This window comes from Poecilia reticulata, linkage group LG21, assembly GCF_000633615.1.
Source record: "Poecilia reticulata strain Guanapo linkage group LG21, Guppy_female_1.0+MT, whole genome shotgun sequence".
Taxonomy (NCBI): Eukaryota; Metazoa; Chordata; class Actinopteri; order Cyprinodontiformes; family Poeciliidae; genus Poecilia; species Poecilia reticulata.
In genome coordinates this window covers 4,231,668-4,259,549 of record NC_024351.1, presented here as the reverse complement: position 1 = coordinate 4,259,549, position 27,882 = coordinate 4,231,668, and the positions used below count along the sequence as shown (strand labels likewise).

General features: G+C 36.6%; 1 protein-coding gene across 1 annotated transcript in view; it reads right to left on the bottom strand.

The window, feature by feature from the left end:
• man1a1 (mannosidase, alpha, class 1A, member 1) overlaps positions 1-27,882 on the bottom strand; it is a 125,270-nt gene that overhangs the window by 76,747 nt on the left and 20,641 nt on the right. The window contains exon 2 of the mRNA XM_008397245.2: positions 14,180-14,276. Coding sequence (XP_008395467.1) covers positions 14,180-14,276 — 97 coding nt within the window. The remainder of the gene's footprint in view (positions 1-14,179; positions 14,277-27,882) is intronic.

Below are 27,882 nucleotides of genomic sequence, written 5' to 3'. Positions count from 1 at the left end.
CTTTGAATGTATAAACGCTCCAAGTATTTCAGTGTTTTATTAAAGCAAAAGCTTTTCTTACCGACTTTAAAAAGGGAAAAATTATCAAAACACCAATTAAAACAGAAAAGGTAAAACAGTGGTTGGTGTCAGTCATGTTTGCTGCTTTGATTCGTCTTCTTTGACTAAACTGTCAGGTTCGTTTGACAGTTAMATTTTTCACAGTGGGAGTAGAGTTATCTTTCAGGTTTTTGATTTTAATACACTAAATTAAAGAATATTTTGGGGAAAAAACCACGACATTTTCAGGTTAGGTAAAGAATAATTTTAGTATTTCTAACTGACCTGAAACAAGAAAAGTTTGATCTGATTTATTTCAACTGTCATTTCAACTTTCAACTGTAAATAGTGTTCAAAAAATTTAGATTGCACATTATTACAAAACAGAGCAGTTTGAATATCAAGCACTTTGAAGGAGTTTCCAAAACTTGAAAACGCTAAGTTGAAATTCAAAAACTTTCAAGGATTTCAAGGCCCCTGAAGCAGCTTCTAAAATCAGATCAAGGATCTGTGTGTTGGTCCAGATGGAAAGGTCTGAGGTTGTGTGACGGCTGGGTTTCGTCTGAGGTGTGTGTGTGTGTGTGTGTGTGTGTGCGTGCGTGCGTGCGTGCGTGTGTGTGGTGAGGCGGCAGATGGTTCAGCAGAGGGAGGAATCAGTGTGGCCTCTCCATAAACATGAGTAGCAGAGGAAGAGACGACTCTACAAGTGCCGAGTCAGAGGAAAGGATTGTGGCGCTGGCTGTTAGCGCTTAGCTTGTTCGYGTACGAGAATTTAACTTCATATTTGAGTTTTTGCATAAACTAACAAACAGAAGTGCTTCTGCCAACAGAAACAAATGGTATAGTTAGCACACCAACTGTTTTTTCTACAGATTTCCTGTTTAAAAAATTATTTTTATGGTTTTAGCTGAACTTAAAATGCAACTCCAATGTTGGTCCATATGCAACTTTCAATTTCAACTTACTACAGTGCCAATCGTATTCTTTCCAGTTTCCCACATTGTGTCACGTTACTGTCCCAAACTGGTGGATTTTATGTGATCAAACGATAATAGCTGCATTTCCATTGATCATATGATTGCGTACTTTGACATTTTGAAAATAAATTTGCTTAATGGAAACACGTTTTTTTTGCATGAAAGGAGTCACATGATCAAACAACAGGATGTTGCTACTGGCGGAAACGACAAAGAAGACGACAACAGGAAAGAGTCTGATAATCGTGTTTGTAATGACTTATCGTGTGAATATTCAGGTGTGATTTTAATTGTGTTTCTTATTCTRTGGAAATACAGCAATTGCAAAATTAGAAGAATACTGACAAAGTTCTGCGCACATTTGTAATGTAKAAACGCAGATAATGTAGCACATATCCAAATTGGAAGTAAGATTTGATACCAAGGTTTAAAAATAAAATCTGATTTTTTCTTACCAGATCTCATTTAACATTTATTGATCTTTGAGAATGTGTTCTTGCGTTATTATGCCATTACTATTATTGAAAGTACTCAAAATAACAGAATTATCGATATAGAGTTAACCTGAATTTAAAGTTSAAATAAATAGAAGTTTKCCAAACAAGATGGCGGCTTTGGGCCATGCTGACATCACCAAGGAGTGCTTTGGTGAAAAAACAAAACAAARTAAGTCTTCMAAAACCAAATCAAGTTTTCGCCCTGCCCTATATTAAAGCATGTCCATTTGTTAAAATGGTCTAGTCAATGTCCTGACTTGAGTCCAACGGGCAAAACATTAAGATTTATGCTTTTTGATGTTCTTTATCTAACCTGGCTGAGCTTGTTTTACCCCGATGGAAGCCAAAGAAGCTGAAGGAAGGAAGAAATTGACAGATAGATGAAAAATGGGAAAGCCAGTGTCCCCAGAAGACAAGAATCATTACGGCTCTGTTCCGAGGTAGGACACAAGGATAGATTGCAGCAAAGGGAGGCAGAAAAATGAGAAGAAAGGGGTCTAAAAAGTCATTAACCAACATTATTCTTCTTTTCCTGTGAAACACAATCCATCCACTCCTTCCTCTTCCAACACCCACTTCTCTTCTAACGACAGAGATATCAATATTTTATCCAACTTCTCCTCTTTTCATGGAAAAATCACCAACATTACCCTTAATAATTAAATCCATCATTAAGACATGACGTCACACAAAGTCCAGATACATRTCTAACATTTAAAGATCAGCAGAACAAATGGGGAAAGCGACACAAATCTGTGAACAAACTTTCAAACCAGGAGCTTAAAGAGTAAGAAMTATTGTATATAGATGTAAATAATCTTTGGGTGATTCAGCAGTTCTGCTGGTTTTGACTGGATGTTTGAGGTTAAAAGATAAACTATGTTTTCTTTMAAATTCGGCAGATCTTTGATCGTCTATTCATGTCTGCCTCGACTCTCTAAACCTTTTCTTTTATCCGTTTGGAGTTCTCATATACAGACATTTGGCTGCAGCCATACAGAATATAAATGAAACCCTGCATAGGGCAAAGTTGATTAAAAACGGAGAAAAACACAAATAGATGTGCGGAAGCCGAACCAGCAAACATCGTAGATCTTTTTTGACATTTTGCTACACATCATCTTGTTTTCCCTCTTCCCAGTAAAGAGAAATTGCCCGGTGTCGCTCCACCTCGGACTCGCCAATAAAAGTATCTAGTGAAAACATTGATCCCCGTCAAAAACTAAACACAAGGTGAGCTGACAGCGGCTGGAAAATTCCCTTGACTTTATGAAATACGCCGTCACCCAGCCAGGCGACGGACAAGGCTGCAGACTCAACCTCTCGCCAGCTTTCCAAGGGAAGTTAAATGAATGGGCGAAAGATGTGCTGACTCTGCAAAAATAGAAACGGCAGCCTCAGCCTTCACAAGTCTGGAAGAAGCCAAAGAGTGACTGGTATTAAAAACACAACGCCGAAAGCTCTTTTAAATAGAAATCCTCTCTTCTGCTCACTGTCTTTCTAACCAAATGGTCTAAAATTGTTCCAACCCAAACTAGATGTTTAATCCCTAATCCCACAATATCATYCAGATCTCAACACATTCAGCTTCCAGTGACCCAAACACTTGCCTCATTTCAGTTTTATTTTTTATTTCAGAGGTCAAAAAGGGTGGGGGAGGAAAAGTGATGGCTAAGGCTTTGGGTAATCGTGTTACTGTGGGCAGGAAGCACACACACACGCGCGCACACACACACACACACACACACACACACACACACACACACACACACACACACACACACACACACACACACACACACACACACATCCCAGAGCGTGTTAACCTCTTGGCTTTGGCTGCCACATATTCAAGCGTCAACTGTTTTTTGTGAAGGTTACAGCGAAAGGCATTAGCCAGACTCCTTCCTTTTTTTACTCTGTGCTGAAAATGTGATGCTGACACAGATATTAGGAGGGAGTTAAAGTGAAGCAAGTCGGGCAAATTTAAAGCAACCATATCATCTTTTAGGATATTCTTTGGATTTTATGCAATAGGTCAAGACAAAAGTGATAAATGAATTTCTAAATGCCATTACTTTTACATTTAGCCTCCTAGAGTGCTTACCATTTACACTGAAATCAGTGTTAAAACAATTAATCGTGATTAATCTGTTATAGAGATAATTGTCAACTCATTTAATAATTGATTAATTGTTAACTTGAGTACACAAAATGTGTGTACAAAACTGTTCAAAAAATATATTGGGGATGAAACGATTAATCGGATTAATCACAATCAATAGATTATTGAAAGAATCGTCAACTAATTTAGTAATTGATTAATCATGAGTGTACAAAGACTCAAAACGGACATTTGTTTAAATATTTTCATATTCAGAGGTTAATTACACCAAAACTCTACAAAAAATTTATTAAGCTTGAAACTATCAGATTAATCGATTACTAAAGTAATCGTCAGCTAATTTAGTAATCGATTAATCGTTAACAGGCTATTTACTTCAGTGAAAGAAGTAAGCCAAAACTTTACAATTATTATATAAATATAAAAATCAAACACAAAGGGTGAGCTTGTGGCTGATTGGATGTCTGCTTTCACGCATTTTTGAACCTTTTTGATTGGTCTAAGCACCAGAAACGTTACTTGACTTTATTTTTAGATGTTTTCAAAAGTTTAATTCCTGATAAATTTATGATAATCACTAAAAATTCCTGATTGCTTTTGATAAATTCTGATAGTTTGATATTTTTCTGATGAACATATGTAGCATTAATGCAGTAGTTTCTGCTGGTATTAAAAAAATCTGAATAAAATGGSCATTTTTAACACACTTTTATAAGGCAGTACAAGAGTCATCAGTAGTTTGTGTCTTTAATAGAGCTAATGAGAGGATGAGTGGTGCTGCAGTGTTTTGCAAACCCTGGGAGGTGAGACTTCTTGTTGTTTAAGGTGCATTAAGTGTGATTAATTGAAGCAGTCGACAGTTTAAAGTTTCACAACTAAAACCCAGGAGAAAAGTTTTAGCATCTCAGGGATTTCAAGTGTATTGCATTCATGTCACGACGGCAACAATTCAGCTCCCGTCTTATCTGAGTCCCATCCACAGCCGCCGTGCTGCGGGAGATTTACATCGCTCCAGACTCAACCAAATTCAACTCCTTCCACCTCATCATGCTGACAAACACACAGCAGAGAAACCTGAGGGAAGGCCACAGCAGAATTACTCCATCCATTTCAATTACAAAGATTGAATATCTGATTCACAGGCGCTCTGAATGCTGCGTGGGAGCCGAGGCTGCAGCCCGGGACTCAATGTCAAATTACATAACCAACTAAATGACTTGTCGGAATAGAAAGACACCAGAAACATCAGTCCTCTTGACTGGTGGATAATATTATTTTTAGCCATGCTCGCGACAGCGGCGGGGCTCAGAGGCCGTCCGCCAGCAGGAAGCAGCAGAATCAAATGTGGGATGACATAATGAAAGGAATGTGGCCAAGAAGCACATGCAGCCAGCTAGTTTACACACCTCCACCCTGCAAGCGCCCCAGGCCTCCACATCATCAACTCTGCCATCTAACTGAAGGTGAGTTGCAGACTGGAGTGTCTGCTTCTCGTCCTGCAAGTCTTTTTTTTTTTTTTTGCATTTGGAATTACATTCACTCAGCTGAAAATGTCCAAACTACACACACCTCCATACTCAAATTTCCTTAATCTTTAAAATTATAGACAAATGTTCTCTATGAATTCATGGCAGGTATTTCTACAGAGGTCTGACATTGGAAACTTTTAACACCAAAGATTGACTGGACAGCAAAAACTAAATGGATGGATGGACAGATGGATGAGAACATAGATGGATGAAAGTGCAGATCGATGGCAGGTTGGGTGCACAGATGGAAAAATTAAAGATTGGTTGATAATTGGTTGATGGATTTATAAAAAGAAAACTTAATGACTGGGCAACTGTCTATATGGTTGATGGATGGATTACCAAAGATTCAATGGTTGGACAATGTGGTTGACAAACTGATGAATGGATAAAAGTCTTCAAACTCTAAACGTCTGGATCGATGCATTTAGAAGAAAATAAATGTAGACAAATTAAAGTATTATGGAAAAATCCACACAAACTGCTGGGTTGAACTTTATAATTAATTGACATCAACTTCAAACAGCAAAACAAACAATATAAAAGTACATTTTTTCCCAAACATCTCCTGGTGAAATCCACTAATTAAACCTCCAAAACTCATTTAAGGTATTTAAACATTGCACTGTTCATTAATTATAAATATCTCTTTAACACACATAACTAAAACCGAGCAAAATTCAAACAGAACTATTAAAAGAGAAAAGATATTCTGGCTACTTTGGTTTTTCTTTTTGGTCTAAAAGTGTCCTGCAATAACTTTCAGAGATTGGTGATAAGACTTTCTCAACCTTTAACCTGAAATAGAATCTCTTCCTGTCCAAAGATAACACTTTCCACTTTGAGTTTTATTTTTTCATTTCTGATGGTATTGAAGTTTGAAGGACAAAGTACAAACAGGACAGCTAATAGCCATCTGGGCAGATTTACTGTTAAATTGGATCATAGTAATAAACATCTGCACTGGATTTAGACCAAGAACCTGAATCAGTTTTTGGCAGAAAAAAACCTCAAATCATCTAAAAGCTGATTCATCGTCATCTAGAGTCTGAAACAGACGATGATTATTTTTCGCTGCTTCCGTTTATTTCCTTTGCAAGAACAGAGATCTACAAATCTGGCCTGCAGATGGAGACTGCAGGCCAGAATGAAAGTAAAAATTATCAATTTTCTTACAAAGAAAAATGTAAAATACAACACAACGTATTTGTGTTTTTATAAACAAGTTTTACTTTATGAAAAGCCAATTTTGCTGCACCCAAATCAGCTTTTACTCTTTCTTAAACTTGGTTAAATATCACAAGTACTTTGAATTAAACTGACCCAAACCCTGTTCTTATTACTGAAAAATATAAATTCAATCAAATCGAAAGGAAACTGAAAACTAAATGTCTCTTTTACCACAGCAAAAGTTCAAAATAGAACTTTTTTTTTTTTATGAAATTTTGAGAGTAACCTCAGAAATTTTCTAGAAAAAAAGGAAATTTCTTAGCTCCACAAGTCAAATATTTGCAAGAAATAGAAAAAACATTGAAATGTTGAGATTAATGTCAGAAATTTAGAACAAAACATAACAGAATTTTGGAAATTTCTGAATTTCAAATATTTAGAGAAAAATTCCAAGTTTTTTAGAAAATGCATGAAGATTTCAGATTTTCTGTCTAAAATTTGCTCCGTTTTCCCCAACTACAATGGCCCTAATGAAATATTGTTAAAATCCCTTTCAAGTTTTGGATCTACAATAAATATCGGGCTAATATATTTGCTTGATTTTATCAAAACTGAACACAGATCAATGAAGAAAGTAATACCTAATGAAAATGCAAGACAAGACACAACCTCAGGTGATTATTGAACCTGAAAAATTGCTCCAGATCTGCGTTAGCTGCAGTATCGCTTCAACTAAAGGCGATAATAAATAAAAGAAGTCATAGTGCTCTGACACGGGCAGGAGGAAAGACCGCCGGGAGAAAAACAAAGCGACAAAGAAAAGCAAGTCTCACAAAAAGCCTTGCAGATCTGTGGCAAAGCCTGCCCTTCATCCTGGGGCCTTTTTAAAGCTCTGCACACGGGGCCAGAAAGAAAACCTGCACTGCAAAGCCACTGTGTCTCAGGAGGAGCTGAAGGTCTTCACTTCTTCACATCGCCTGCAGCTACAGCTCCATCCGACTGTCCAGGAAAATAACTACACTTTCAGGTCAATGTCAAACCCGAGCAAGCCGCACCCGATTCAGAAAAAATTTAAAAAATTGTGTTGAATGCATTATGTGTTAATAAGTGGGGAAAATGTGAAGTATTATCATTGATAGCTCAGAATTTTAACAACTTTTACACACAGAACGGCTTCTGCATGTTTCACCAACTAAAATTTAAGGCTTTTTAAGACCATAAATGAATGAAATATTGCAACAGAAATATTTTATACATTTTATATAGCAGAAGTGGCTCGCATGGCTTAGCAAGAGAAGTGAGCCAGTCGCAGGGATGAATGGCGATAAATTCGAACTTACCCAGGAGCTAGCAAAGATATATTAGCAGCTAGTTAGCGGTAGCCTCAACCACTTCAAGTTACAGAATGTAAAGAAGAAGTCTATGTTAGGGTGGCCATTTATTATATTGTTCATCTTGATAAATTTCTTGTCTTGACACAATAATTTCCCCCAACAACTGTTAGCTTTACTATTTCTGTTTGTTCAAAGAGACTATCAATAAAACTATGATTAAATACAGTTACTATGAGCAGTTTAGTGATATAAATCACACTTCTTTATGCGACTGAAGAAGTGTGTTACAAATGTTTTCCAAGTACATTATCTGTGTTTATGTAACTATTATTGTTATGTCATACGTTCACAGTCTTGCAGTTATTAATTCATAGTTCTTATCATCCCTTTTATTGGTATTTTAAGAGCATCACAAAATATTGTGATAAAACTTTAAGTCCACATCCGTAGTATATATGAAAGTAAATAGTCCTCCCACAACAATATTTAAGCTCTGTGATTGACATATTTATAAATAAATGTAAGACACTTTAAGGTCTTAATTTTAGACGCATGAATTTAAGACTTTCTCAGACTTTTTAAGGATGCACAAAAACCTCTGAATGATTAATAGTCGAGTCCAAATGTCCAACGAAAAACAACAACAACAACAACAAAAAGACCTTAAGAAAGCAGGAAAAACTATTGATTTAAACCACCTTGAAAAGTTACAAGCCAGCAAATCAAAACAAGAGATGCTCTGTATCAGAAGTATTTCAGTCAGGTAGGGAAGGAGCCGAGGCGACAGGCGGAGAGATGGATGCCATCCACGCCTCTAGCTGGATTTAATTTTAGCAGAGCCAATGAATCTACAGAGTCCTAAGGCACAGGATCTGAAACAGCCTAGTCAGCTTTTCAGGATATTTGTTAAAAATACAAGTTTGGCAAAAGCCTTCAGTCATCAAAGTGTGTTTAAGACTTTTAATAAAAGAGAAACGGAGAGTCTGCACTGGGACAACAAGAGGATCAACTCTGACTACTCATGTTGAAGTGGTAAAACTTAGCTTATTTGTTTATTGGCATCAGGTTTATTCGCATAGCAAATTTCAAAGTGCTTTACCTAAAAAAACATCATATAATCATCTATTATGAAACATTATATTTTGTCAAATGTCATCATCAAAATTATCAAGCAAATACGCATGAAATATGTTGATCAATGTTCCGGTTAGTGTGAATAAAACTCTACACAGATGGGTTTTAAGCCTTGATTAAAAGGAAATCAGTTTTTCAGCTGTTTTTCAGTTTTCTGGAAGTTTGTTGCAGATTTGTTTGTTGATACAGCAAGTGTCTTATTGGCCTGCTGTTTAGGTAAAGCCAACAGGCGATGAATTTTAGACGTAAAAAAAGCTAGGTGGAAGCTAGTTAGCATTGATTATTAGCGACTAGTTATCAATTTGAGTCGCAAACACAACGACCATGTTTGTCGTGCGAGAAAAAAACTACAGAATATGATATTAAATAGTCCTGTCACAACTAAATTTAAGACCAATAAAAGTATTTAAGGCCAAATTACATGTTTTAAATTAATTTAAGACCTTTTAAGGCCTACATATGAAGGATAACCTACCTTGTCCTTTAATATCTTTATTTTTTACCTGTAAAAAACCAGATAATTCTCCTAACCTTAAGTCAAAGTTTTTCAATTTTTTGTTTAACCGTGGACCCCTACGGGTTTTAGGAACTACAGCCTCTAAATAGCTGAAATCTGCAAATACTTTGATATGATTTGTCTAAAAACACTTCCAACTGTCTATTTTAATGGTTTAAACACCAAATATACATTAATGGAAGCTGTGTTAGCATTGTCACAGAAGCTAACATCTACAGTCTTAATCCTTTKTTAATCCGTTTTTGGGGATTCAATCAATCAGCACCAAGGAAAATGATTATTTGTTTTATCCAACAAATAACATTTTCCCGTTTCTGGACACAAAGCATTTTAACTCTCAGAAAAGTCGACAACAAATTTATTCATTTTTACTTTAATCTTTTTGTTTTGCAAGAATCAAAACTTGAATACTTAGAAGCTCCTGGTTTTGTCGCTGCAGGAAACTGGAGATATCCAGAAAGCAGAACATATGTTCGATGCAGGATAAAGACATCCCTGAAACGAGCCAAAATCCAGCTAAACACACTTAAAGTGGAAACAGCTGATGGAACAGCTGGCGTCTGAGACCAAGGAGTTTCTCTCCACAGAGGAGACGCATCCACCTGTCAGTCTTTCCCATCTCTGCTGGAAACGCACCAATCCGCCACCACATTGAAAACATTAGGATAACTTATCATCTCAACAACTTCCAATGTTCTGCTGGAGAAGTCATGTGGATTTTCCCAACTCATTTCTTTGAACGCATCCTGTTGGCAGGAGAATCCATGAACTCATGCCAGAAAGTAGCCAGCTTGAGGCGCTGAGTATGTCTCCAAGCCCTCCAGACGGCCATCTGACGAGGATACACGAGAAAACGCCGATCCAAGATGGCAGCGAGCCAAAACTCACAAAGAATCCAATCATTTTAAAAAAGGAAACCTACACAAATAAGCCAACATCAAGATAAAATCCAATATTTAATCATCTTTTGAAACATTCATGCCATATTTTCCAGCTTTCCATTCTCTATATTTCCACCAGCGAATGCCTGAGTCTGGAAATTTAACAGCTGATGAACCAAAAGGTCAGAAACCTAAATAAGTTTATTTTATTATCATATGAAGCTGCAGCGTATCATATCTCTATCTAGATAAATATGTGAACAAATATGTCTCACTATTTGGCAAGAACAGGTAGATTACGTGTCCTTCTTACCCTTAATCAATGCATAATAAACAGTAATAATGATTTATAAAGTGTTTAGAGATGGATTAATAACATGGCTATGAACCATTTATTAGACACATTTTACAAAGTTACATACTGCATCTTTAAGCAAGTCTAAATAAACGCAATAACTCTGTTACTTCTGAGTTTGATAAATGAAGTTTTGAGTGTATTTTGACTGTTGTGCTTAATGCCTCAGGTGTTTAATATTAAAGTGCTGATGATAATGTTGTATGGAGCAGGGGAGGTTGTGACGAGGCCCTGAGGGCGAGGCGTCCTGTTTACTGATGGGAACGGGTCTGGAAGAACAGGAGAAGAGCCTATTTACTTCCCAGAACACCAGGAGGGGAATGTAAAGAGAAAGGCAAACACAGGATTGAACAGGCTAATCTAATAATTAGTATTCATAGACCTGGATTGTTCTCTCTCTTACTACATTTACATACGACTAGGAACACGGGGGGAAGGAATTTACACAAAGCTGATTGAATTTCCTCATTAAATGTAAGAGGTGCAGCACTAAAACAGTGTTCAGTATGAAAAAACTGGAGCAGCAGATCATATGCAACCAGAATCTGCACTGTGAGCAAGTCTGCAATGCTGGAATCACAAAGGATTATAAGATATGGGCTGCATTCACACCAGCGCTGTTTAGTCTGCTTTAATTGAACTCTGGTTTGTTTGGGGAGGTGTGAATTCTCGCTTTCTTTTCTAAAAAAGGAATTATAAGTGACAGAATATATATTTTTTTTAAAGCGGATTTTATTTCAATAATTCCTTCTGAGAGTTGTACGATGGCATATTAGAGCCAAGTTACACAAATGTTTAATTATGAGATTATAGTCATAATATTAGGGGAATAAAGGCGCAATTTTACCAAAAAATGTCTAAAAATTACAAGAAAAAAGTTCATAGAGATAAATATCTGTTGTAACAGCTCAGTTTGTGTAGCTCTTTCTTTGAAATCAGTCGTTTCAAAGTCCTGCTCTGGATAATAATGTGCTAAAAGATTAAATATTTTCTTACCTGTAAAACCAATACCAAAGTATAATTTCACAAGATTCTCAACATTCTTCATTTGTTATTTTTTTCATGGATTTCTCATAAAATTGGTGCTTCTTTTCCCTAATATTACAACCTTATTCTGGTAATATTAACACTTTATTCTCACATTATTTTGACTTTATTGTCATACGACTTTATTTTCGTGTTACTATGATTGTATTAAATTATGACTTTATTTTAGTAACTAAACATTTAAAAATCTTAGCCTGGCCCTAATATTCCATCATAGAGTTAACTTATATGTCCAAATAAATAGGTATAAAACACGCTTGTTTAACAAAATGGCCAAAACTGGGCATCCCCAAGGAGTGCATTGGTTAAAAAAATGAAAGATTTTCCAAACATTAAATCTTCAAAACCAAAATTTTGACTAATATTTTGCTTATTTTAAATTTATTTATATTGTCTATTGAAAGTAAAGGAGAAGCAAAGTCCATGGTATGTTCATAAAGTTGGCAAATGACTGTTTCTGTCTTAGGAAAGCTTTGGATCATCATGGTGAAGGAGTGAATAAAATGTGTTTTTTATAATAGTCCACTTGTTTTTCAGAGCCTTCAGCCTTTGAAAGGGTTTTGGGATGTTTATGTTTCATAAGCGGGTGATAAAAGATGTTTTGACAGGTAAGTGTCTCTTCAATGGGAGGGAGAAGAATGAGGCCACGTACCGGAGGATTTACCTTCAGTCTGGGCTGGGCCAAGTTGTGGTTTAACACCTTTACATAACACCCAGACAACAAAGGCAAATACTTAAAGACATGTTCATTCAACAACTACAATACAACACAAGAAATTTAAAGATTTCAGGTGTTTTCAACCAGCGAGAAGTTGGATTTTCCACCAGTAAAACTGAGCTGCCTGTTGCTGAAAGGTTTACTTTATGGCCAAAACTGTGTTTTGAGCTTTCACAGAGGATGTGAGGTCAAAACCCACCAACATCTTCAACATTCAACACAGATTCCCCTCCATTTTCTCAACATTACAGCCAAAAAAAAAATCTAACTACAACAAACAACTAGCAGGAAAAACTGAGACCAAACTTGTGGGAGTGTTTTGTCGTTCCCTTATCAGCAGTTGAGGCCATGCTGCCTTCTTCACACATGAATGGCGTCTTATCAGCAGAATGCAACGGCACTAGACTGTCACCTATGATGCACATTAGAGATGTGCCGATCAGGTTTTTTCCTGCCGATACCAATCACCCATCAGGGCCGATCACCGATACCGATCACATAATAATTATTTTTTTATCATAAACACTACCGGTTACATTATGTGGAAAAAAGAACCATGAATTCACCTTAATTTAGACAAAAACTTGTTTTTAATAACTTTTTCCAAGAAGAAAACTAAACTAAACAGACATTCTGCAAATTGTACTGCTATCAGTAATACTATCTTTAACAGACTGAAAACATATGGAGGCTCTGAAGAGGCTAAATAATGTAAAGAACCAAAATAAAACCTCTCAACATTGCCAAGAAAATTCAGGTATAAAACTTAACATTCAAAGGCAAAAACAGGATCCATTACAATAAACAATCCAGAGTTACTGAATGAAAACTTCCTGATAGCATGGCGGCTAGCTGATTACTGCTAGTTCGAGTGGCTGTTTCTGACTGAGTGGAGTAATTATGCAGAGCAGGGAGGAGATTGATTATTTTTTAGAGATTATCTGTCTCATGCTAGGACAGCAAAAGTTTTAATACGTATGTAAAATGTATTTTTTAGGTTAGATGCTGCAGCTTTAAGCAGAGGTTCGGTGTGAGAGTCACTACCAGGTGGAGCAGAAGCGGCGCTCCGTCTGTGAAATATTACTACCGTCCCCAAACGAGAACCAAAACAGTGCGTTATAGTTCCACATCGCTTAGGATTTGTTGCTGCGCGTTTGCGAAGTGTGAAGGAAAGAGGAGACCAGTTGCACAGGCAGGCTGCGAAATGAGATGCAGGTGATCGGTATGGGGAACAAGAGCCAATGATCGGCGATCACCGATCATACACTTTTTCACGAAAATCTTTATTCATGTGCAGCGAAAGGTAAACAACATCAGTCAGCTGCACATTTAGCTTTCCTAATTCCTCATATGCCACTTGAGGAGTTCTGGGTTGAATATATTTACATACAGATATGATTTTTTTTTTTTCTTAAATTTAAAAATGCATCGGTTTTTTGTATAGTTTTGTGTTAATTACTGCTGTGAATGTGTTGTTCTTTCAGCAAATAGCCTTTTTTGAGTCTGTATATTCCAGTTAAAGATTTATCAATTACTTAGTTAGTTGACAATAATTTCTAGAATTGATTAATCGTGATTAATCGTTTCAGCCTTAGCTGTTTCACCATGTAAAAGCTGACAGCTACAAACCCTGCTGCACTCATTAACACAATATCTGCTGACAATTGGTTAGATGCATAAACAGAATATAAATATATGATAAAGTTGACATTTAGAGGCATGCATAGACGGATGGGTCTAAGTAGCGGCCAATTTGGCTGCTAATCTAAAGGGCAAGGCTGCTGGTGGCGGGGAAACAAGATCAATCCTGTGTGTGTGTGTGTGTGCTTTGTGTGTGCCTGGGTTTCGCTTCTCACCGAATAGATTGCTGGAGTGGCCCTGCTTGGAGACCGGCCGGAGCTCATTGGAACCCCAGGCGTAGCGCTGGTAGCTGTCCCAGGCGTGCTTCATCATCTGACAGGTAGGAAAGAAAAGGAGGAGGGAGAGGGGAAAAAGAGAAACGTTAAACTGGAGAGGAAATACTGAGCTGCAACAACTGATTCATTTTAATATGAAGTGTTAACACATCCACAAATCCATGATTCACATCTCTATTAACAATAGATCAAATGTTTAAAAATGCAAACTTAACCCAGCTACACTAGTGCTCTTTCAGTTTATGCTTTCATGAACTCTATTACTTTTTTTCAGGTGAAACATGAGAATTCCCCTTTTCACATGAATAAACTCTAAACATTACATTTTATCAAACCAAGAAATGAATCACCTTAAAATTAGCTTACATGTCACATTAAAACCAGACTACAAACAGAAGTTTAATCTACTTGTGTTTTAAAATACTGTTGAATCTTGATATGTACATACACTTTGTTAAAAAAAAAAATCTCCATATTCTGAATGCAAATTAGATTTTGTGTTATTAGGAAATCAATTTGTCTCAAAGTTTGAACATCTAGTTTTATGCTGCCTTCATATTTATACTAAGGCTGAAACGATTAATTGGATTAGTCACGATTAATCGATTATTGTATTGACTGTCAACTATTTTAGTAAATGAATAATCATTAACTGGAGGATGCCAAAAAAATGGAAAAACTTTGGAAGAACAACACTGTCAGAGGAGTAATTAAGCCCAGATTGTACAAAATCTAAATATTTTGCATTTAGGATTAAAAAAACCTTTGTCTGTAAGTATGTTTTACCCAGAATTCATCAAATGGCAGTTTTAGCTTCACCTGGTTCAAATTAAAAATCTATTAACCACCCTTTGTTATCTAGTTCAATCAACAGGTCAGTCCTACAATATACTGACTTTAAATCAAGCAGAAAGGTCTGAGCTTTTCACTTGTTGACGTTTGCATTTATTTAGCTGCAGATGCTTTGTTTACAACTAAAGGAATGCTTTGTTATTGAATTTTAGGCAATAAATGTTGATTTTCTTGCATCTTTTAATATACTCCCAATATTGTATAAAAACAGACACAGAAATCTTCAGGATGCTAGCTGTTTACCTGATTAATCGATTAATTGTCAATAATCAATTAATCGTCAGAATAATCAATCAATTAATCGCTAACTAAAATAATCGTTAGTTGTGGCTTTTTTGCAATGTCAACACAACTTTCCAACAGTGTATCTCGACACTCATTTCAGGTGAAGCCGGCTACGGATGCGTCCACCGTGGACGCATCCGTAGCCAACATCGACCCAAAGCTCTCTAGAACCTGCATCCAGATTAAACTCCAAATCCTTTTATCCTCCGCCGTCTGACAGATCCGTTCCCTCACAGTTCACCGCTCGGCTGCTGCTTTAATAAACACACGTTACTGGAAGTGGAACCTCTGACTCCAATGTTATCTTGGGAAACACGACCGCGGTTCTACAGATGTACAGAAACAAGTTGTCGCTACAGTCCGTCCAGGTGTGAGAGCATGATGCAGCTGCAGTTCTTCCCGTTACAACTGCTGACTCAGTGTTAAGTTCCTCTTTGAAGCATCGACACATGCCGAGAACAACAATAATTAGAGGCAATTATTTGTAATGACTGGTACAAATGGTCGCAGCAGGCAGTAAACCAGTAGGTCAACGAGTCTGAGAGTTGGCCTAACTCGTTGCCTGGGAAACCAAAGTTATAATAGTGAGCCAGTAAAGCTGTCAAACAACGGCATGGCCATTTAGTAAGTCACTCAAGCAGGAAAATACGCTCTCTGAAGCGTTATGCCGCCAACTCTAAATACACACAGAGCAGCTTAAAGTCAACAGGAAATCAAATGAAAGCCCTTATTTGACCTTTCAGGATATTTTTAGAGCAGCAGAGACCAAAGCCATCAATCATCAGGATGCCTACACATTTAAGCTCAGGTCCAGGAAAACTACGATATATTTTGATCACTGCAGCTGTGAATGTCAAAACTGAAGTGAAAATCCTCAAAGGCATTTATGTTATCACAACATCTGCTTAAAAATGACAGTTTAATCATGGAGAGATGAGTAACGAGGATAAATCTGTGGAAATCGCGAATAACAGCGTAGAATAAATACAGATTTGTGCCCTCATTGTGTTTGCAGCTGGGCACTCAGGTTTATTAAGCAAACACTTTGGTGAAGCAACAGCTCTGGCTCTACGAGAGAGGAGGACGAGCCACAGCTGCTTCGACACGCAGAGGGGAGATACTCATTTATTCAGATCACTTCAAACATACCTTCAGTTTGAGTCTTTCTTGAGCTTTGTATTTTTTACTTAAGCTTGTTAGGTGGAAATAAAAAATACTGAATCTGATCAAATGTTAAACAACTGAAAATATTTAAGAAATAAAATAAAAATAAATTATTTTTAATAATAATACATTTTAAAAATTACAAAATAAAATAACAAATTTCAAACATACTTTCAGTTTGATTTTTTTTGGTTTGGCTTTTTCATTTATAGAAAGAAAAATCATAAATAAAATATTAAATAACTAAAAATATAAAATAGAAATACAGAATTTTTTATTAATATGAATGAAAAATTACAAAATAAAATAATTTCAGTTAGATTTTTTCTTTAGATTAGTATTTTTAATTGAAAATAGAGAAAATCATAAAAATACTCAATCTCATAAAATATTAACTAAACAAAATACTTAAATAAAATGTTAAAAAAATATTTTTTATTTCTAATAAATTAAAAATGGCTAAATAAAATAACTAATTTCAAATATACTTTTGGTTATTTTAGTTTAGTATATTTAATTAAAAACACTGATTTTCACATGAAATATTAAATAACTACTCAATACTTAAATAATAATTTTTAAAATGTATTAATAAAAAAATAAAAGTTAGTTATCTCAAAAAGCCTGAATGTTGACGTTAAGATTTTAGTATTTTTAAAATATTTTTATATTTGCTTTCACCTCTAACAGACCTGTATGTTTTCTAAAATCCATATCAGATTAAAGGTGGAAAAAGGTTGAAAATTATGGTCTATTTTTCAAAACTTAAACACCTGTAATCCTAACTAAGAATATATATATGCATCTTGTACCTACTCATTTTAAATCTAACTTTTAATGAGGAATTTCTGTGCATTTGGCTGCAGACAGAAGGAAAAACAAACTGCGTTTACATTGCTGTGCTGCAGCGGCTTACGGCGTCGCTACCAAAGGATAAATGCACTACAGAGTTACATCATGAGGGCTTCCCCTCCAGCTCCATGAAGTGAACCGACACGGTTTAATCCTGCTAAATATACGTCATCTCAGCTGTTTAAACTGCTCTCAGAAGCAGGTAGCTTTAAAGAATCCCTCAACCAGAATACGATTCTTCATAATAAACATCTGATAAAACACAGATGAGAAAGTTTCCACTGTGTTTTTTTTTTTTTTTTGTGCTAACCTGTATTAGATTTATTGCTGAGGGCAGCTACGTGTTGACTCTAATTGGATTAACTGTTCAGGATTTTCTGGGATTATTAGAGTCTGGTGGCAGAGATTTCAGACTAGGAATCGCTCAGAGCACATCGGTGCAACAGTCAGATCTACAGAAGATTATGTCATCTAGATCCAGACCCGTTTTCACCACAAAACAGGAGTGATTGATCACCATCGCCTGGAAACGGTGAGAACCAGGAAGACGGAAAATATCCTGCTGATGCCACCGTGTTCTTACAACACGCATGATAACTTTCCGTTTTCAGACGGAGCTCGATGTTAGCCAAGGGAATTGTTTACCGTCCGTGTCTGTGTTTACGCTTTCAGAATTTAATAAACCTCCCTCACCCCCACAGTCTCTACATGTGGAGAAGGAAAAGAAAAACAGACCATCTGCAAAGATTTTACTGCATCTTGATCTCATCCAAATCTCAAAGAGCCAGTGCTGCAACTTTAAATAGGCCGTGCGCAGCGGCGGACACACACATGGCCTTTTATGGGAAGGAACGGGAAAGTTGAGGCTGGGAAGAAAAAAAATGGTTGTAGTTCAGAAACGAGGAGGTAAATCTGAAATGTTTCAGGCGAATCGGGAGACGAGGACTGGCAGCTCTGGGATCAAAACGCACTTCACGTGTTTTAGAGAAACATGCCTCTGTGCAACCCAACGCCATCACCCTCAATAAAATAAATAAGTTCAACACAAAATCAGAAAAACGACTTCTAGTTTAGGAGTTAACCCCGGACTCTGATCAGCAGAAACTGATGGCAGCCAAAGAAAACAATGTTGATCAATCTTGACGTGCTGCAGCGTTTCTGGAGCCAGGCATAAAAAATACATGACTTGTTTTTATTTGGATTGACAGGAAAAAAGTCAGAACCCAGTTTTTATGCATTTCATGTCCATTGATCTTTTCGCTTCAGATTAATAAAAAAAAAAAACAAAACAAAAAAAATGTTATTGCTTCGGGTCTAGATTGAAAAGCATCTGAACATTTCAGTCAAGCTAAATAAAACTCATGTAGAGTCGCAAATGCTCTGTAAAAACACAGCTTATGATTTTTCTTAAATGTCTGTGATAGGAGATGTCTTATTCTAAAAACTACTATATTATTAAGGAAAACATAAAACCTTCTTCTATGAAATGGTAACCAAACCACAAAGTTTCCAACCATATGACTTTTATTTTCTAGTGGAAATTCAGTTTGTTTGCACGATGAAAAAACAGAACAACTGCTCAAACTTGCATTTGTTAATATATCTATATTTAAATAAACATTATTTGGTTCTTTGTGGAAGGTTTAAAGAGTTTTTACTTTATTGCTTCGGGTCTAGAAGCAATAAAGTAACATATTCTAACATCTTTCCTTCCAGGATTTTCCTGCATTTAGCCCCATTCATTAAGCCTTTTCCCTCAGCATAATCCTGCCACCACCATGTGTCCTTTTGCATGTAATCCCAATTATTCTGATTTATTACAATCTAAAAGACTATTCAGATTTTATCAGAGTATAAATGCATAGCTTCAACTTCCAATTTCTGATTGTAACAAATGTGTGTAAAACCTGCCTGGTGACTTACACAGGGCGCCGTATAAGGTTGAGGAAAAAAGTGGACATAAATCATGGAATAAATGACTATAAAGTGAAATTTTATCTCAATCTGACTCCAGATGTGCATAAAAGTTGCTTGAAGGAAAGAATTAAATATTCCTGACAAACAGCTTAATAATTAAATACCTATGTGGTTCATCTCAACCAATCTGACACTAAATGTTAATTTATCCTGGTGGTAGACAAACTTTTCTGTTTAATATTTCTAATCAATAATGGCTCAACTTTAATGTGGCCAGTTCAGTGATAAATTATAGTCATTAGCTTGCATAGAAAAGCTGCTATTGCAGGTATAAATGCTCTAATGTCAGCATTAATCATTCAATGAACGAGTTAATAAATGAGCCATAATTGGAGACTTTGGACACATCAGGACATTCTTGATGTCAGCCGTCCAAAATATGTCGTGGTTGAGCGAATAAATGGTCAGCAGCTTAAATTCATTCGTGTTTTACAATTAAGACACAACTTTGGTCTTATATTAATTCAGCGTTCTGGTTTAGTGGTCAATATGAATCCCTATGAAATTAGCCCAAATGACAAGTGTGCTGTGACAGTGACCCAGATAAAACCGTCACTACAGGAATAATTCCCCTGAAGGCCGACTGCTGTTCAGTTCTGCAGGATTTTATCACAGCAACTCATTTCCTACCAGAAGAAAACCTCAAACTGAACAAAACCAAAAAACAAAATAAAAATTTGTCTACCTCATATGAAAAGAGATGGAAAGAGGATGGTAATTTATACCAATTAAATGTTGAATTCAAATTTAAGACTTTTTAAGACCATTATGAATAAAATTTAAGACCTGTATTATTATATAAAAAAGAAAATTACAAATTATATATATAATAGTGCCAAGCACCTTATGGGTTGGAAACAGAAGTGAGCCAATGGTGAAGAGGAATAACCAACTGGTGACAATTGCAAAAAAAGCTAGTTATATAGCTAGCTGGGGTATATTGGCAGCTAGTTACAACCTCTAATCACAGAACGCAATGAAAATGTCTGCGTGTGATTCAAACTTTTGCTTTACAAGAGAAAAATAAACTACATAGACAAGACTACAAGACTAAGTTTAAGACCTGTGATTAATGTATTTAAGGCCAACTTATAAATGTTTAATGAATTTTAAGACCTGAATTTTAGATCCATGATTTTAAGACTTTAAGGATGCATGGACAGTCTTATGTCATAAGTATCGCCTAAGAGTCGTCGTGGATGGTGATATCCAGTAGCAGTCAGGTTTGCAATGAATCTGAAGAAGACTCTGACTGAAGATGATTGTCATGACATGCTAACAGCTCAATATCTGGGCAGCAGTGACAATATTCCACACCAATACATCCTGGATGGTCAACATAAGTTGCCTCATCTCTGCCTGGCTGTTGGGTTCAAAACTCAGGCAGAGAGATGTTGGAGTAGGGGATAAGATGATGCCCTTTCTCTGCTCTGCATCCATCAAACTCTTCTTGGATTTGATATGCTAATCAGCTACTCCCAGATGTAGAAGAACAAGAAAAATAACACTGTTGCTTTGCTTGCGCGTTCTAACAACTGCCTAAAGAAAAGGTATGAGCAAAGATCCTTCGAGCTGCACAGCATCCAAAACCAGCGGGAATAATTGTCCAAACATGCAGCAACTCGACAAAAAAATACGAACCGAAGTCAACAAAAAAGAACAAATCAGGACAGAGCTGCTCCAACAAGCTGCCACCAGGAGCGCTGCATATTTTACATTCCCCAAGTCGTTCATATTTGCTATAATTATATTGAGCATTGTGATAAACGTGGATGGATGTGGCCTCAGCCTGTTGTCTGCAGACAAAAGACTCGTTTCCGACTGACTTTTGTAGGCAGTTCTGCTGCAGCTGTGAGACTCCAACCTTTTGTGAAAAATATTACATACTGGAAGCATTTTGTCGGAATAAACAGCAGAGCTGTGTCTGCTGAGTGGATGAAGTTCAGAGATTTCCATCTGAGTTTGAAAAGCATATTTCACGTTTTGACGACTCACAATATAAAAAACACAACCTATATGTAGGAAATCTCCCAAAGCCAGACTCCATATGTAAACACAGCAGCAAGATTAAATATCCTTCAGAATATAAATGTTCTGCTGTGTTTGCATCTTTACTGCGGTTTTTGGTGACAAAATAAACTAGATTTTTTTAAGGGCTTGTTCATATCTGCTATTGCTTTGTAAGCTAGAAATCTAGGGTTGTGTCCACCTAGACAAGATATATTTACAGTTGACTTCTGTAATTGTTGCATGACCTTTAGAAAAAGAAAATTTAAAGCTTAAAACAATATTTGCTTTAGAGAATTTGTTATAATTTTGAAAGGTCCACCCTTTGATATTTATTTTTAGGCTTGAAAATCAAGAAAAACTTAAAAATAAATCTTTGCAAAAAGGGGATTGATATGTTTTCCTCTATGGGAGGTTGGTTTTTGTGGAAAATTGTTTAAAAAACTGCTTCCAGCCTAATAAGATAGTAGATCTAAATATTACATATATATTTTGGTACTTTTCATCCTATCTGTTGTGGAAATTCAATTAAATTTGATTGGTTTTTATTAGTACTAAGTAGAGGTGTGCCGATCGATCGGCACACCTCTACTTAGATACCGTGAAAAAGTGTATGATCGGCGATCATTGGCTCTTGTTGCCGATACCGATCACCTGCATCTCATTTTGCAGCCTGCCTGTGCAGCTGGTCTCCTCTTTCCTTCACACTTCGCAAACGCGCAGCAACAAATCCTAAGCGATGTGGAACTATAACGCACTGAGTGAATGGGGAAGTTTGCGTGTTGAGGCGGAAAATTGAAGCAGGTCAAAATGCATCAACACAACGAAGTTAATACAACATAAAAACAATGTCATACTTGACGGAGTTTGGCTACATCGAGGCTCACTGCAGTAAAAAAGACATATGGAGGATCAGATAGCAGGTAAAGCAGCGCACAGCTACAAACACTCACCCAGATTAGCATGACGGTCAGAAAGCTAAACAAATAACCAGCAAAATTATTTAAGTCTTCGAGCTGCGATGTAAGACGCTGGTTCTGCTCTCGCTGTTGAACCGCTGCTACGCTACAGCTAGTAATATTTCACAGACGGAGCGCCGCTTCTGCTCCACCTGGTAGTGACTCTCACACCAAACCTCTGCTTAAAGCTGCAGCATCTAACTTAAAAAAATACATTTTACATACGTATTAAAACTTTCGCTGTCCTAACATGAGACAGATAATCTCTGAAAAAACAATTGATCTCCTCCCTGTTCTGCATAATTACTCCGCTCAGTCAGAAACAGCCACTCAGAACTAGCAGTAATCAGCTAGCCGCCATGCTAACAGGAAGTTTTCATTCAGTAACTCTGGATTGTTTATTGTAATGGAACCTGTTTTTGCCTTTGAATGCTAAGTTTTATACTTGAATTTTTTTGACAATGTTGAGAGGTTTTATTTTGGCTCTTTGCATTATTTAGCCTCTTCAGAGCCTCCATATGTTATCAGTCTGTTAAAGATAGTATTAACAATAGCAGTATAATTTGCAGAATGCCTGTTTGTTTAGTTTTCTTCTTGGAAAAAGTTATTAAAAACAAGTTTTTGTCTAAATTAAGGTGAATTCCTGGTTCCTTTTTCCACATAATGTAACCAGTAGTGTTTATGATTTTTTTTTTTAAATAAAAAATTATGTGATCGGTATCGGTGATCGGCCCTCATGGGTGATCGGAATCGGTATCGGCAGGAAAAAACCTGATCGACACATCTCTAGTACTAAGTTTAACATTGATCAACATATTGGGTGTGTATTTGATTGATGATTTTGAATCTGGCATTTAATAAAATGTAATGTTTATACCTTGTTTCATAATTGATGACTGTGTGACATTTTATGATGTAAATCAGTTTGAACTTCCTTGTTGATGAAAGGTGCTATAAAATAAACTCGACATTATTCCATTAAAAACTGGAGAAACCGCCAAAAACCTAAATTTCAAAACATTAGCAGATTGTTTATTATTTTTTACTAAAAAGCACAGCAGAAGATTAAAAGAGCTACTAAACTGAACTGGACTAAAGAACTCAAATTGTTCCTTTTCTGGTCAGAAATTAAACTTCAACACAAGCCAGTTTATAAAAAAAATACACATTTAGTATTTTAGCATCAGCTGTAAAGATTTGGCCTTAATGAAGCCAATCTGCTGGCAACACTGTAAAAATAAACCTTACAAGCTAGGTGCTAATGTATGCGAGTCGTCGGCCGGCGCCTGGATAATGCATTCACGACGCAGCGAGCGCAGGGATTTCTCCTGCTGCATCAAATGAAAGAGACATTTAATAAAGATTTTCTTTCACCCTCTGATTCAGACCACGAGCTTTGATTCATAAAGACCTGACAATATTTATTTCCACAGTGGGTAAACCATTATTACTCCATTTGTGCTGTTCACCACAACAGGCACATCATCATGCAGGCAGCGCAAAGGACACGACCGGTTAATGAGAGGTGTGAACATGAGCCAGCGTGATGGAAAATGATAAACAACGTATAAAAAAAGTCATTTTCAATGTAAATGTTGGGCTTTAATGAAATTTTATTGAATAATTTAATCGATACACCTTTTGAGGTTGCATGAATTTGCTGACTGGTTAAATGTAGTAAAAAAAAAAAGTATGAAGTTTGTTAGTAACAGAGCTCATCCACTTTTCCCACAGTAATATTTAAGGATTTTTCGAGGATTTTTAAGGTAAGTTTTCAAACTTTTCCAGCACCACATGTGTCTGTCTTTTTATTAGTTGTATAAAAATATCTGGTTTGAGCTGAAAATAAGGTTTTCCAAATTTAGGCTTTTAAACAAAGGTCAAATTGTGCTTTATTACAAAGCTGAGCAGTTTGAATGTCAAGGACTTTCAAGGACTTTCTACAGAAATCAGGAACTTTCCAAACCTCAAATTCAATTCAAAATTATTTCATCAAGCACAGCACATTAGAAAATGCTACATGTTAAAAACAGAGCAGCCGTTGTTTTGTTTTGCTAGGTTTTGTAGCTACAAGCCATTACTAATTCAAGTAAGCAAAGAAATTCAAGCATTTTCAAGGATTTTAAGCAACATGTAGGAATCCATGAAAGGCTGAGTGTGTGGATCCATTTAAAATCCATATTACTTTTTCTACTCCATCATAAGCTGACAGCAAGACTTCTGCAGAGCAAACAGTAATACAGAGTCTGACATTTTTAGATCCATACGAGGTTTTTCACAGTGTCCTTTTCATTTCATTGTGGCTTTAATGTCATAAAATGAAGTCCAAAACACTGTTTGGTTTTTTTTTTTTTCCCAAACCTCCCAGCTGTGTGGTTGGCTTTCTCTGGCTGTATCAAAATTCATACGCATGCATTTATTGACTCGACCTTTCTCGTGGTTGTAAGGAGCAGCCAAACTTGGTTTGACCTCGCCGCTTCACAAAAGGCAAACTAATGAAGACTTTGTGAAAGGCAAATTGATTTTTCTCTACGTCCCTCCATGTGATCCATCGCCCGCTTCGATGCGACGGGCAGGCAGGCGGCGGCGGAGCCCGAGCTCATCACTCATTTGTTTAACAGGTTGGCAGGGATGAGGACTGAACAGCAGATAATGCCAGAAAATACACACCATGCTCCATTTAAATGATTCGAGCCAAGAAAACAAGTAACGATCGGAGGGAAATCAGGAAATTGCACATGACGGTGATGAAATTAAGATTTATCTCCGCTTCTTGACATAAAAAAAACTTTAAAACACAACTTTTAGTGATAAAACGAAGTAGTTTGATTTAGTTGTGAAACGATTATTTGTGATTAATTGATTGTTGAAATAATCGTCAACTAATTCAATAATCGAATAATTGTTAACTGGAGTATACAGATTTAAAAAAACAAAAACATTCAGTACAGTAATTCAGCCAAAATTAAACAGCAGTTAATGCCAAAAGYGCTCAATTTRTATGATTTGGGCAAAGAAAACAGGTAACGATGGGTGGAAATCTAAAAATTGCACATCTCGGTCATCAGATACTGATACTTATCTCGGCTTACCRACATAAGAAAAACTTTAAAAACAACTTTCAGATATAAAACAAAGTGGTTTGAGTTAGTGYTGAAACGATTAATTGTGATTAATCGCTTGCAGAAACAATCATCGTCATTAACATTTAACTGGAGCATACAGACTCAAAAAACGCTAAAATCAATAAATAAATAAAAATCTGCCAAAATTGTATAAAAATACATATCTATTGCACTTAAGATTAAAAAAAATTGTCTGTAAACATGCTTTGCCCAAAACTCCTCAAGTTTCAGCTTCATCTGGTTCATCTTCACTGAAGGAATGCCATGTTATTGCATTTTAGCCAATAAGTTCTTTATTTTCTTATTTCAGAAATAATTTGTTTGCATCTTTTAATGCCTTTTTAATATTGTATAAAAAAGGCGTACACAGTTAAATAAACAATGTGCCACTTTTTCACCTGGTAAATTCATTAATCGTCAGAATAATCAATTAATCGCTAACTGCAGCCCTAGTTTGAGTTACTGCACATTTATGTYAACAAATTCACTGAATACATGCGAAGCAGCAGCAAAGAGGAGCAAACAAACAGGTAATAAATGAATTCAGCCTTAGATCTTCGCCCACCACATGTCATCAGAACAACTTAATGTGCCTTTGAAGTTCCTACAGCCTCTGGAACGCCCCGGCAGAAAGACGAACAAATTATTTTCTCTTATTTAGTCTAAAGTCTTTTTTTCATTATTGGAGAGTTGCTAACGATCAGATGGAGCCCATAAATGAAAAACAAGCAAACCAATTTAACGGCAATKTGCTCTTGTGGTCGTCTCTTCTGTTCTCACTTTCATCCACATTATTTTACCAGGATTTGATGAAACAGTCTAAAACAAAACAATACACATCCTATAACRTTCTTTGCTAATCAAAATCTGAAAAGTGTGGTGTATATTGCACATCCAGAGATGTAGGGTGTTTTGTTTCCACCAGACTCAGTTCAACTGGGGACCAAATTTGCAACATTTGTAACATTTTCAGCTTTCGCACTGYACTGMGTGAAACCTAACTGACTGAAAAGCCTGTTCTCCTCCTCGCCTGTGGGGGCGCTACAGCAAGAACCACATAAAAACCTCTGAAGAAGAAAGGAGCGCAATTTTATTTTCATGAAATGTAAACAAAAAGGGAGAAGCAGCAAATTTTARTATAAAAACTATAATCCATTTTTGAAACTAGTGCAAGACTCTTGTGTTTGTTTCGGTTGAATTTACCCAGAATGSCCTGTGCTTTAGTCCACTTCCTGCTTTTGGTTCACATAGGCATTCGAACTGAACCAGAGTTCACTTCAGTAGAACGGAAACCTGGGTTTTTAGGCACTTTTTTGGTCCGCATTGGAGTTTGATTTTGCATTGACATTGGATGGAAAACGTCCAATCATATTCAATTTAGGTCTGAACTTTGACTAGGCCACTAAGACACTTCTACTGTAGGAAAGGATTTATGTTTTGGGTTATCTCTTCATTGAAAGGTTAAACTTCTAACAGATTCTCCTTCTAAATTTGTCTTGACAAGGTTCTCTGTTCCTGTTGAAGAAAAGCATGAAGCTGCCACCACCATGTTTCACCAACAGGGAGTCTTTTTATTAACCAAGAAGACTTGTTTATGTTTGGAAWAAGTCAAATATGTGTGGAGCTTTGCTTTTTCCATGTTTACAACATGCCCACTATTATAAACAAACACCCTTCTATGGACTCAGGCTATAAGCTGCACTTACATCAGATATATTCAACACATCCTGAGTACAAGTTAATTATCACCATGTATTATACCACAGACAATCTGCACTCTCCTTCCTACGATGTGAAAGGGTTGCTGCAGCGCGGCGGCTGAATTATTTAGCCGATGTTCGTGGTTTCTTCCTCTACACAGTAAATTGAAGCAGGCTGCAGAGAACCACTGCAAACATGGAAACAAACCACAACTAACTGGAGCTGAAGCCACTGGGRAAGAAACACAGGGCGGATAATAATAGGGAGGAACCAAGAACAACAACAGATAAGGACACCATTCATCGTTTGGACAAAAACAAGAGCTGTCACATTAAAACATGACGGAGGGGGGGTCAGTGTTTGAGATGTGGAGGAGGGAGGGAGAGAAGGAGGGACAGAGGAAAAAAGAAAGGAAGGAATCAACCAAGGTAGCAAGAATAGACACAAGGTAGGAAGGAAAGAAGGAAGGAAGGAAAGAAAGAAAAAAGGAAAGAAGAATGAAATAAAAAAAAAAGAAATCACCCAAGATAACGAAGACATAAAGAAAAGAAGGAAGGAGTCGCCTGAGGGAGAAAGAGAGTCCGTGGTTTTCTTTGTATTGCAGGATGCTATGCTAACCTTTGCAGGATGCTACGCTAATCATTGCAGGACGCTACGCTAACCTTTGCAGGATGCTATGCTAACCTTTGCAGGATGCTATGCTAACCTTTGCAGGATGCTA